The sequence below is a fragment of the Pygoscelis adeliae genome, unplaced genomic scaffold (assembly GCF_000699105.1).
Source record: "Pygoscelis adeliae isolate BGI_AS28 unplaced genomic scaffold, ASM69910v1 Scaffold122, whole genome shotgun sequence".
NCBI classification, from domain to species: domain Eukaryota; kingdom Metazoa; phylum Chordata; class Aves; order Sphenisciformes; family Spheniscidae; genus Pygoscelis; species Pygoscelis adeliae.
The window spans coordinates 89,998-102,295 of NW_008824358.1; the positions used below are offsets into that span (position 1 = coordinate 89,998).

At 36.6% G+C, this 12,298-nt stretch overlaps 1 protein-coding gene across 1 annotated transcript in view; it reads left to right on the forward strand.

Annotated features, from left to right (window-relative positions):
• The first annotated feature begins 596 nt into the window (after positions 1 to 596).
• TASP1 (taspase, threonine aspartase, 1) overlaps positions 597 to 12,298 on the forward strand; it is an 86,181-nt gene continuing 74,479 nt past the window's right edge. Inside the window, exons 1-4 of the mRNA XM_009319560.1 lie at positions 597 to 814; positions 2,589 to 2,656; positions 4,243 to 4,311; positions 12,043 to 12,163. Coding sequence (XP_009317835.1) covers positions 670 to 814; positions 2,589 to 2,656; positions 4,243 to 4,311; positions 12,043 to 12,163 — 403 coding nt within the window. The 5' untranslated portion in view covers positions 597 to 669. The remainder of the gene's footprint in view (positions 815 to 2,588; positions 2,657 to 4,242; positions 4,312 to 12,042; positions 12,164 to 12,298) is intronic.

The window sequence follows — 12,298 nt, forward strand, 5'->3', positions numbered from 1 at the left end:
TGTGTTAATGCACGGATTCTACATCCCCTACATAAAATGTAGACACAAAATCACGCAGGCAGATGCCAGTGTGTGATTTGAGGATAGGAGATTGTGCCGTGCAACCATGTATACTGTCTTTCGGCTTTTGCCAGCATTGCTACAGCGCTGCTTAGGACTTTCCACACAAGCAGGGAACAACACTTTTAAGAAGTAAACATTGTGGCTGTAGAGCAGCCTCACATTAAAAACTAGCTAGGCGTGATGGGAGGAGAAATAAGTTGTACTGCTGAATAAAAGGAGACCATGGAAAGCAGCTTTCTCTCAGTCACGGGCAAGCCTTGTATCAACAATTCCCTACAATGTCTGGAAAGATGATTAGGTTCAAGTTAAGTCGTAACGAAAAGGCTGCTTTCAACTTGCAACGTGGACTTTTGATTATTTTAAGTCTCATTAATGCCGTTAGCTAGGGAAGAGGCAGAACTTAGAAGCCCTTCTTTCAAGAGGCATAGTCTCCTTCTTTCAAACCTCTCTTCCAAAAGTTCTTTCTGAAGTTATTTGTGTGAAATTCATCTCTTGAAATCAGTATCTAACGTATGCATGTGATTTGGTTTTAGGATGATTCCTCTCCAGAGTTTATTTCTGAATGGAAGGATGCTCTTTTCCAGTAGAAGATGGTGATCCTAATGTATGATCATGGAGAAGGGGATAAGTTCAGTAGAAGTGTTACCTTCCAAATCGTCTCAGGTTACAGCTGTAAAAGTGGTGGTCAAAGAGCCCGAAACAAAGCAAACCCAAAGAGGGAAACGAGTGGGATTTGTGCTTGTCCATGCAGGTAAGATGCAGAAGCATAACAGCTGGAATGGAAATAGTGCATATACAAACTCAATATCAACAAAAATTTTATATTGGCTTTGGACTACTAGTATGTTAATGAAGTGACATTAACTTCAGGTGTAAATCTGGGAGTGGAGAGTTTGATTGGAAGTTGCATTGGCTGGAGGATCTTGGAAATTGATAATAAAAATGTAGGTTTCTGGGTGTTCAGAATGGTAGGGTTTTTTCCTCCTCGACAAAGAAAACCCCAAACAAAATCCCTAAATTAAATGGTTATAAAAAGTCGAATTCTGCAGTTACCTGCTAAGCTTGGGAAATCTACAAAACGTGAGAGATCTTTCAGTCTATTTCCTTACCCTAGAGAAAGATCAAACATAGCTGTTTCATTACTGACAGTTTTTTGTCTAGCTTGTCTATAAGGACAGTCTAGTTAAGACTTTTTGAAACCTCCTTAGGCTGTTTGTTGCAGAACTTCACTTTTTTTTTACCCTTCTGAAAGTTTTCCTCCAAGTCTCTTTTTTTTGATATTGTTCGTATTTAAGTGAATTACTATTTATTTTTTCCACATGTAATGAAGAGGTCATCTACTCAGATGTGATACAAAAATGATGTGTTATGCGTGTCTTGTTCATAAATTCTCTTCTAATAGGTTCTTTCTTAAATACTGTTCATCTTGAAAATATTAGTGATGCTTACATCTGACTATATATTTGGTTGTACATATGTGTGATGACATGAGGTGAAATTGAGCTAAGTAGCTTGGTGACACCTAAAGCATTTGAAAAACCAACATGCTACTTGGTTTGTAAAATCCTTAAGGTAAAAAACCTAAAAAAACCTCAAAGAACTTATTCTGGGTTGATATTTGATGACCCTGGTATTCTATTTTAAGAGCAAAGAGAATTGTTCAATGTTGTCTTTTACTGTGTTGGTTTACTCTGTCTAAAACTCTTTTTCTTTCACTAGTAGTGTTAAACTTATTTTATTAGATTCCTCAAAGGTAACACTTCTAGAGCTGAGGAAAGGGAAATTGAGATAAGTACAAGCATATTTTTTCAAGTTCAAAACCCAAGAAAACAGAAGAAGATGGAATTTAAATATCAGTCTGCTAGTCTTGTCTGTTATTTTTCTGGTGCTATACTTAGTTGGATAGTGGGCGCTGATAAATTTTTCAGGTATGGAAGCAGGGGGCAGTGGCTACAAAACAGGGCAAAATTGTTAGATGCAACAGGATAGACATAAAGCCTGAAAATGAGAAAAAGGTGAAAAAAATTGTATGATCTTTATTTCCAGGAACTCTCCTGGTCCTGCAGCAGGAGTAATGAGCTCTAAACATGTAGCATAAACACGAGAAGATGAACAGAATGGTAACTGCAAACTTGCAAATCAGCAGTAAAAGGAAGATTGGGGTTTGACTTAAACCCAGGGTTTTTGCCCAATGATGGACAATAAATAAAAAAGCTACACTGGAAATCATCCAAGAATGAGCAAAACTGGAACCTCTTGGAGAATGTTTATGAGAGCAGATTGTATGGCGCTGAGATTTATACCTGTATGCTTCTGCATATTTGCTCTGTATCCTGTGTTTTACTGAGTGTATTTGAATTAATGTTGGAACGCATAAAGTTGTCAATCATTGATACAAAAAGGAAATGCCAATGTAATCCAGAATAAGGAAGGCTGTATCTGTCTGTGTCTTAATTCTTTATGCGAACTATAGGCTGTAGTTTGACAGGTAGTATAATCCTCTTTTCCTTTTGCCTTAACTGTAGGTGCAGGTTATCATTCAGAATCCAAAGCTAAAGAATACAAGCATGTGTGCAAAAGAGCCTGTCAGAAGGTATGTCTCACCAGCTCCACAGTCTTGTAGCGGGTATACAAGAAATGTATTCGGTAGCACTGTCCCTTCAGTTTGAATGGGCATATCTGGGTTTAGCTACTTAGGCTGTATGCATCTCTAGAGGAAAAATGGAGCAGCAACAGTGAACGTGATACCGAGTCAATAGATTGCATGGCCATGAGGTGCAGCAACATTCTCATCAGTGGTGGCAAATGGCAGACACCACAGGAACAGTGGGGGAACAGGAGAAGGACACAGTGGTACCTACACAGAGTAGTCCTACAGCTTCCCGCAATGTTCCTGAGGCTCTGGGATTTCTGGAGCTAAATATGGTGTCTGGATTTTTCTTTCATCAATGTCTACTCTTTTCGGGATTTGTTTAAACTCTAGCAACCAGATTGCTCTGAGAATGCAGGGATTTCTTTTCTTCTTGATCGATCTTAAGTTCTTAATGGGAGGGGAGGTAGAAACAGGAAAAAAAAAAAAAAAAAAAATCAAAACCCTCTTCCCAAAGCTGGAAAGGGAGAAATGACAAGACCTTCATTTCCATTGAAATTACTTTTTTTTTTTTTTCTTCCTCCTCCAAGAACTTAGCTTTGGAACTGGCAAGTCCTGTCTACTAAGAATTGAATGAGAAGCTGGAAGACCTGTCTCCAAAATTTCTAATGCCTTTTGCTTTCTCCAGGGAGAAGGAGCTGGGGAGCTTGGCAGGCTTTTTAGAGGAGTCTCAGAGTTGGCCTCTGATAATTATCACTTCATCTTACAGTTCTGTTGCTCAATCCTAATACCGATCTAATTTTGTAATGAGAAGCCTCAAAGATCATCCAAACTTAACACTAGCTTCATTAAAGTTGTGCAATAGCCCTGATGATACTCATTTTCCAGCTAATTATGTGTCGAAAAAGGTTGTTTGCAGTTGAATTTAAGTTTAATTTGAGATTCCATTTGGTTCCTTAAACTAGGTAGCCAACATAAATATCTTGTATGAAGAACAAACAAGTCGCAGGTTTGTCTTGCGACTGAAGATGCAGCCGTAGTTGTTTTCTGGGGTTCCCTGAGAGAACTTGACTGTAAGGTCTTGTCCAGTATGGATCTAAGAAATAATATTAGGCTCTAGAAGTTCATTTCTGTGTGCGTATATAATTTGAAGATAACGTTATTTGATTTGTTTTCATGTGTTGGCTTTTAGATAAGCTTACTTGTAGATTCTGTTCAGTTTCATGACAATTGCCATATACGGTGCTAGGGATTTTTGTTGAATCTTGGAAGGAAAAATAGAAACTTCTTGACTGAAACATTAAGCGTCTGAGGACACCAGGTATAAGAATTTATTTTGCTATAAATTTGACCATGCAGGAATCTGCTGCTAAATGCAGTGTCGTGATGTCGGAGTAGTAAAATCATACCTTCAGATCTGTCCTCACATGGTGCCTACTGACTAGTGCCAGTGCCTCTTGTTTTTATGTCCTCTTACATTTTAAACTAATTTGGTGAAGATTTTGTTTTGTACAGGACTAGGAAAATGTGGGGCTTAGTCACAGAATACTAGCATTTCCTAATCTTCAACTAAAAATTCTGTTTTACAGGCAATTGAAAAGCTACAGGCTGGTGCTCTTGCAACAGATGCAGTGACTGCAGCACTTATAGAATTAGAGGTATGAATTTCTGACTAGTAGTAAATATGTCTCTTGGATACACTGCCAGATTTTTCTGTAGGAAGGTATTAATTCAAATGGGAAATCGACCAAGATTTCCATTTTTGTGCTACACTTATTTTATCTTTTGCTTTTCCACTATATTTTGGAGTAAATTTAGTTAAAGACATTCTAAAAATGCAAACTGAATAAAAGTTGTCTAGTTGGTACAATTTGGTTGTCATCTTAGGTGTGCCTTATCAGATAGTCTTTTAACCTTCAAGAATAAATACAGTCATGAAAGACTTATTGAACACTTTGTAGGGAACTTTATATCTGACTTACTGAGCTATAGGCAGACTGCATTGGCTCTGCTTCTTAGTTAGGGAAAAAATCATGCTACTGGTCACATATGTTAACTAGAAATTCTAGGATAAGCCTTCATTCCTTTTGTTTGCATTAATCTCTCACACTGAGTTATGTTTCATTTCTTGAAATTATGATCCAAAGAATTTAGATGTGGTTAGTCTTTAGTAGTTCTATTAGCACTCTCGTGTAGTAATTAGGTTGAGGTAACTGTCTCTGAGTATGATAGCCAGAGTTGTGTTACTCATACCTTTTTCGGTTCTTCAGGATAATTCTACAAAACTGATTGCATAAATTTAATGCTGCTTGTCTCTCCATCCGGTTAAAGGACTCTGTGAAAATTAAGTAGAAATTTTAAGTTCTCATTTGTCCCACAACATACTTTTGCTACGTGCTTAAATTAATGCAGTTCCCAAAGGCTTTTTTTCTTACTTTTTTTAGTTTGGGTCAGTGTGATCTCTGATAGGATAAGAGACTAGAAGCAGGCTGTTTGGGGAAATGTGACTTCAGTGTAAGATAATGCATTTTTCTGATTTTTATGACAAAATATGTGTAGAAGAATAGGACAAGTAATGCTTTTATTTCAAAATGGTACTTGTTAATTAAGATAGAAAATCTTGATAATCGTAAAGAGATGAGCAGCTGTTCGTGAGGTTTTTGGAGAAGTGTTTTTTTGTAGTGGTGAGATTTTTATAGCATCTGACTTTAGCAAAGGGTCCTTATGAAATGATGTACAAGAGAGTAAAGCTAAAAGAATTTCTGGGATATAAATGAGGCAGTTTGGTTATTGTCCCAGGCCCACTAATCCCCCATGGCAGTAATGATTGAAACAGGTATTCCTCTTCTGTAAGGAGTAACTGCTTCTTCCTCTCCAACTTTATTAGTAAAGAAGGAAGGCAAGGTAAGTGTTGTGCCGTAAAAATAATTTCCTGGGTTTGGAATTTATGGTGGTATTCTGAGAGGATTAGCAGTGGATTTGCTTACACGTATGTTGGGAAAGTGTTAATTAACATACTTGATAGGGTTAGCGTAAGGCAGGCAGTATGTACTTTAATAATATGTGTGATGTGCTGACTAGGAGCCAAGACTTGAGTCATACTTTTAACTTGGCAAGCTTCTTGGCTTTCAACAGTACTTTTGGTCTCCACTGAACTGTTCAAATATGCTTTCATGTGTTATCTTACACATTAGAATATAGCTAGGTGAAAACAAAAGATATCTCTCTAATGGAATTATTCATAATGCACTTCTATAAACTAACTGAGGCTGCTGTTACCTCACAAGGTTGTTTTATGTGTCAGTTCCCTCCTCAGTGAGGATAGAAGATATCTACTTTGTGTTGTGATTTTTTTTTTATTGTGTTCCTGAGCTACACACAAGAAAACGTATTTTAAGAAGCTTAACAGTTATATATCTCTTTGCAGCTGTGCCTGGGGTAGATATTTTATCTGTTTTTGTTATCCCCGAGAGACTTTTCTTCTTTTACTTTAGTAGATTTAAATACTCTGAAGTGACATCTGTGTAAGAAGTTAGGGCTTTAAGATGAAATTAAAACCCTTTATGAAATTACTCCAATCGGCAACCTTTTTCTCCTCATCTGTCTTGGTATTATCGTGGTGATGCCTGCCATCATTCCACTTTCTGGTTTTATAATTGTCTTAGGTAGTATTTTTATGTGTACTGTTGCACAAAACCTATTTTTTTCCTTTTTCCTGTTTTTAAGATTAAATATTATTTTGTTCAGGTTGTACTGCTGTCATTAATGTAATTATTGGCTTTCATTTATTTATTAAGTGATTTATATAACCTCTTAATTGCGGGTTGTTCTCTCTGTTACTGGGATAAAGAACATTGGGTTTGGGATTTGGGCTTCTTTTAAATTAAAGTACATAGCTATGCAGTTACATTGAGGAAAAATCAAAGGTATACTCAAAACAGAAAATGGTATGGTTTGCAACGGCAGTTTTTTGGATCTGGTATGAGAAATTCCAAAGCGTTAGACTGTCAGCTTTCAAAATGTTGAAAGGTTTGTATCTGCTCATATCTCATACTGAACACCACCTCCAGACATCTCTGTCATTTCTGGAGCTACATCTTCTGTTTTAATTCTGATATTTTTCCTATTGCTCTATGGAAAACAGAAACTGCATGTGGCAAGTCAATAAAGCAAACAATAGTTTTTCTCATCAATTACAAAATTTTAAGGGTAAAAATGTAGGTTTGTATGTTGACTGTCTCTGTAATGAGCTATCACTAGCCTTTTGTTTATGCAGGAAAAAATAGTGTCTTTTCGTAAAGTACTTTAGCATTTTGAGTTGGCAAATACATAGCGAAAATCTGTATGAAAACAGTGTTTGTTTACATGTGTCACTGTAATGCAGATTAAGATACAGAACAACAAGAGTTTGTATAACATGTCATAACAGATTCCATTGTGGAGTACTGTTTGTAACTTCTTGGTATTTTGGTTGCTGTAGAACACATTGCTGTGTTTTTATCTGAAATATTTAATCACTTCTACAGTTCTCTGGGACTTTTAATGCTGTATTCCAAAAATCTGTAGTCTTTGCAAGGCACAAATATCTCTTCGTGGAAGTGTCACAAAAGATGAATTTTTTTGCTCAGTTCCGCTCAATTACACAACTCCTATTACACAGAATTTCAGCTAATCCAAGAGGCATCACTTCAAAGACTTGTTGAGGCGCAAGACTTGCTCTTGATCTTTTATGAGCAAACTGACAGTTTGCTTGTGGTATGCTGTCTGTTTTTTGTTTTGTTTTTGCAGGCTCTAAATGGAGAAAGAACAGCCTTTCTTTGTTGGACTATATGAATCTCAAGTGAAATAGTGTTCTGTGATTAAAATGATAATGCTAACAGTTAACTAGAGAAAAGGTAGATTTCTTTCGCAAAGTAACAAGAGCAGCTGACCCAGAATACCGTTAAAATAGCTGTGCTGGTCTTCGTAAGCATCAGCTGTATTTGATAAGTTGATTAAAGGCAGTTATGTTTCCCAGTTTGTGAACTCTGTCATTGCAGAGAAACAAATGAACATGTTACCTCTTTCAGCTTTTGGTAATAAAATGGGTCTGGACAAGGTGCTTCATAAGAGTCATCATTTACACTATATGCTTCTACGAGACATTATTGCAGTACCGTTTCTTCTTGCACTCTTTCTATCAGCCACCATATGAAGTCTGAGTTTCTCTTTAAACACAGAGGGATTTGGGCAGCTTTTTTTGGTGGGGGAGGAGGTCGTGTCCCCCCCCCCCTTAAAACTTGTAGTTTTCAACAAAACCACATGCTGATTGCATGGCTGTCTGGCTGTGAGAACAATGTGCAATTTCAAGCTTTTCTTTGACTGTAGAGCACTTCAGATAGTCCACTGTTCAGGTACTGGAGGCAAGAACATAAGTCTGTTATAAAGAATGATGAAAATTTCAAACTTAGAAGTAGTCTAAGTTTATTAATACTGTGTGTAGATCACTTGTTTCTTTAATCTGACTTCAGCAGAATGTTCTTTATGAACATAGTTTAAATTGGAAACTAATATGATCGATAGGGAAGCGGATGTCATGTTTTGGATTTCGATCTCCTTGCTACTGAAATTGCTCAATTTTTTTGTCGTTGTTGTGGATCAATGCAAAGGATATTTTGAACCTGTCGGTATACTCAAGCAGTGGGTTTGCATGGCTGTCAGCAAAATTTTGCAGTGAAAGAACTTGTTTCTTGTTGAATTGTTTTTTCTTTATTTATTAATTTTATAGTAATTAAGATTTTTGAATATACAATCTTAGTCCCAAGGACTTATCTTTAAAGATGAAAGCACAATGCCAGCGGCCTTGTTGTATTAAGGCAGTCGCCACAGATGAACTTTTAATGGGTAGTGAACTGGAAGTTGTTAATTCTAGTTAAAAGCAATACCATGATGTTTTGCAGCAGAGTGGCTAACAGTAATCTGTGACAAGAGTGTTCTTTGAAAACATTTGAGCTGGTGTAATTGAAAGGGACGTGACTCATCCTTGTAGACTGTTACTTCTTGTCACTAAATTCCCACAGAAAAATAAATTTTAAAATTACAGTGTGTAAAAAGAAATGCGTGTAGACTTTGAATCCCTTTTAAAAGTTGCAAATAAACCATGGCCAAAACTGTATCGAAGATGAATGGAATGTTCTTTAATGCATGTTGAAAATAGAGCATTTTAACTATTTGCCTAGATGTAATTCAGGACTATTAGTGTTACAGTGTTGAGTAACTTCTTCAAGCATTCCAACTTTGACCGCGGCTAGAAACTTCAGCATGCCTGTGTTTGCTGCCAGAACATTTATAAATACATCTTGAAGTAAAAAGGATTCTAAAACCAAAAATGATACCCTCGGTAGTCTGAGAATTTTTACAAGATGGGTGACGGGAAAATGAAACTCTTGTTTCACATCTTAAAGCTTTGTATTATCTCCTTTGCTACAGGTATACATTGTAAGTTAGCGATACTTCAGTGGTGGAGTAATTGCCAGGTAGTCTAGTATTTTTCACGTAATTGAAAGCTTACGTTTTGTTAAAATGCTTTGAATAGCCGTTTGTTTGTCTTTTCCTCTTCTTTTTTACTTTTCCATGGTAGTGGGGCTTGCTGTTAACATGCAAAGCTCATGCTTGGTTTGCTTTCTTGTCTTTTTTCAGTCTCCTTAGAAATATAAAGGCTGATCTCTGCTTGCGTTTTTAAATAAAAGTATATTCCTGAAGATACCTTCTGTATTATAAACCTTCCTCCCTCTTCCTGGATACGTGCTTTGATTGGGTTCTTACCCATCCTATGGTAGTCATGTAGTTCTTGTAGTACTGCATTTTTCTGTCCGAGGGTACAAAGAGACTGCTTCAGTTAGCTCAGTTTATTTTTGTCCCCCTTTGACAGCATGCACGCTTCTGTTTTAATAATGTTTCTGCATTCCTTGAAGGTTTTGAATTTTCATTTCAAAATACACCTTAATTTTCATAAGTGATGTTCCTCCATTTGTATATCAGAGTCTTGAAATCTTTTGGTCAGACTTTGCAGAGATTAATGCTTTCAAAAAGAGATGTATTTGTGTGGTGTATTTCATGTCCTTGCCTATTCATAGAAGTAGGTGTGAATGTCTGTTTCCATTTTTTATAAAGGTTTTTCCCTGCCTCATTTCAAAGGCTTTATATCTCATCTCAGAGACACTCAGGTAGGTATCAAAAATTCCATGCGTTCACACCCAATTCCTGCACTGTCTAAAGCTGTTGTCAGATCATCTTTCAGATCTGTGAAGTTAGAGTAGACCATCTTCCTCTTGGCAACTCTGAGACCATCTTCTTAACCGAGTGCAGCCTGATTGTAAAGCTAAGTAAAGCTCCACAGAAATTTTGAACAGGTGCTTGGAATTCGGACAGCACTAGGAGTAAGCATTGTTCATCCTAACGCATTCCTGTTTTTACTTTGTTTTCCAAGTACCTTTCACCGTTCGCATTCAGATTCCTTCCATCACTTCTCTGCTCCTTTTGTTCTAAACTTCACTGACTTAATTTTCTTCATACTTGTAGAGCCTGGGGAGCAATGAAGTCGGTTAAGCCAGCGGCTGCTCTGCAGTCTTCCACCTTTTCAAGGCCATCATCTTGGTAGCCTTTTTTAAATCATATTCCCACCCCCGCCTACCCTTCTAGGGAAAGTTATTCCCTGTGCCCTAAACCACAAACGTTTCTTTATCCTAAAGAAGTTTCAAATGTACTTATTTGCTGTCAAAATGAACAACACCATGAATATACACAGTGAATTTGAAGATCTGTTGTGGTGTGGGGTAAAGCAGGATGAGATAAAATGGGATAAAATCTTGTGCTGCTACTTGGATGCATAAGGAAAAAGCAGAAAATAAAGATGAGTAGTATAAAATGAACACGGAGAGATTACAGTCTGTTTCGTGATTATGTATTAATCATGTATTATGTATTCATGATTCTTCAGGAAGATAACGTTTCGGTGACTCAAACACTAAGAACACTTTAAATATCTCTGTAAATTAGAATCAACATCTTGCAAAACAGGTTTTGAATTTACTCACTACTTGTTCATGTGAAAGTTAACAAAAGCTAACTGACTAACATCAAATTTATTTTTCATTTCTGTGTGCTCTTTCTTTCGTTTCCTTGTATTCATTACAAATTAGTATGTACAAAAAAGAACCAGTTCACTTAATAACATTTAAGACAGAACTTTGAGCTGTTTCCAGTAGATTTGTTTCCCGTTTCAGCTTTTATTACAGGTACTGTAAAAATATCACCATCTAATTTCATCGACGTGTTCACATGTGGTTTATTCCACCATTTTTCTTTGTTGCATCCGGTTGTTATGCTGTTGTAATAAAAACAGATATGAAACTCTGAAAGCATGGAGCATCTCTCTGAAATTTTACTGTTTGGCTGTTCTGGGCTGTTATCTTTGTCCTGTGCTCATTTTGTGCTTGCATCTAGGAAGGAGGGGATTATATTGAGAGGGCAGTGAGGCTCCTGAACTGTGCTACTTTGAAACTTTGTGTGTTTAAAGTCATGGGGATGCTCTGATGAAATGGGGGAGCAAAAATGGGTGTTTTGAATTCTAGCATGAAAAAATTCTTGTTTGAGAACCTTGAGTTTGCAAAAAGCTACAGAAGGTGCTAATAAAAGAGGAGTTAGGTTTTTAATTAGTTTATTGAATGTTGTTCCATACTTTCTATGAAATACATCTTGGTTTTTACTCAAGAAACTTCCAGACCGCAGTAATGACTGTCCTTATGCTAATGATCAAATAGAAATTTTACAAAATGAATTGTTACTGATGCTGATTCTTTATTTCTGCATGCAGAGCTGCAATCATAGGCTTAGAATGTTAATGAAAGGTACAGTTCTGTTTTGCTGCTCTGTCATACTTAAGAGTTTCAAAGGTAGACTGCGGTCTGTGCAGTGATTATTAGATGTTACTTGGCGGGTTAGGGACCAAATGAAGTGTGTATTTTGGGGGAGGGAGGGAGAGATTTTCACTCGTGTTACAAGGCTTTTGCTTGCATATAAATGATCATAAATTGTTGGGTGATTTGGTTTTTATATCAGCGCATTATTACACTTGAGATGTATCACACCCTATAGAGGGTGTAAGGTATCCATTATAGTAATTTGTTATTAGTAATTAATTTGTTATTAATTACTAATAATGTTATTATTATATCCATTATTAGTAATTAGCCCTGTTCAAATTGCTGTTGTTTTTGTTGTGGAACATTAAACTACTAGAATAAGAAAGTGCACTGCACCAAGATCAGTGTCATCAGATCAGTTATACAAAGGTTTTGATCTAGTCTGTTACGGAATGTGGCCTTATAGTGTTTTGTTCTTATTTCTAGGATTCTCCTTTTACAAATGCAGGATTGGGGTCTAACCTAAACCTTCTGGGTGAGATAGAATGTGATGCCAGTATAATGGATGGAAAGTCATTAAATTTTGGAGCGGTTGGAGCACTGAGTGGTATGTTTAACTACGTATTGTAAAGCTAACCACTGATTTAAGTGCAAAGATCAATTTTGTTCTTTTTTGTTACTTTTTTGGAGGGGGGACATTGTAAATACTTCCCTGTTTAAATAAATTCTGCCCCCTTTAAAA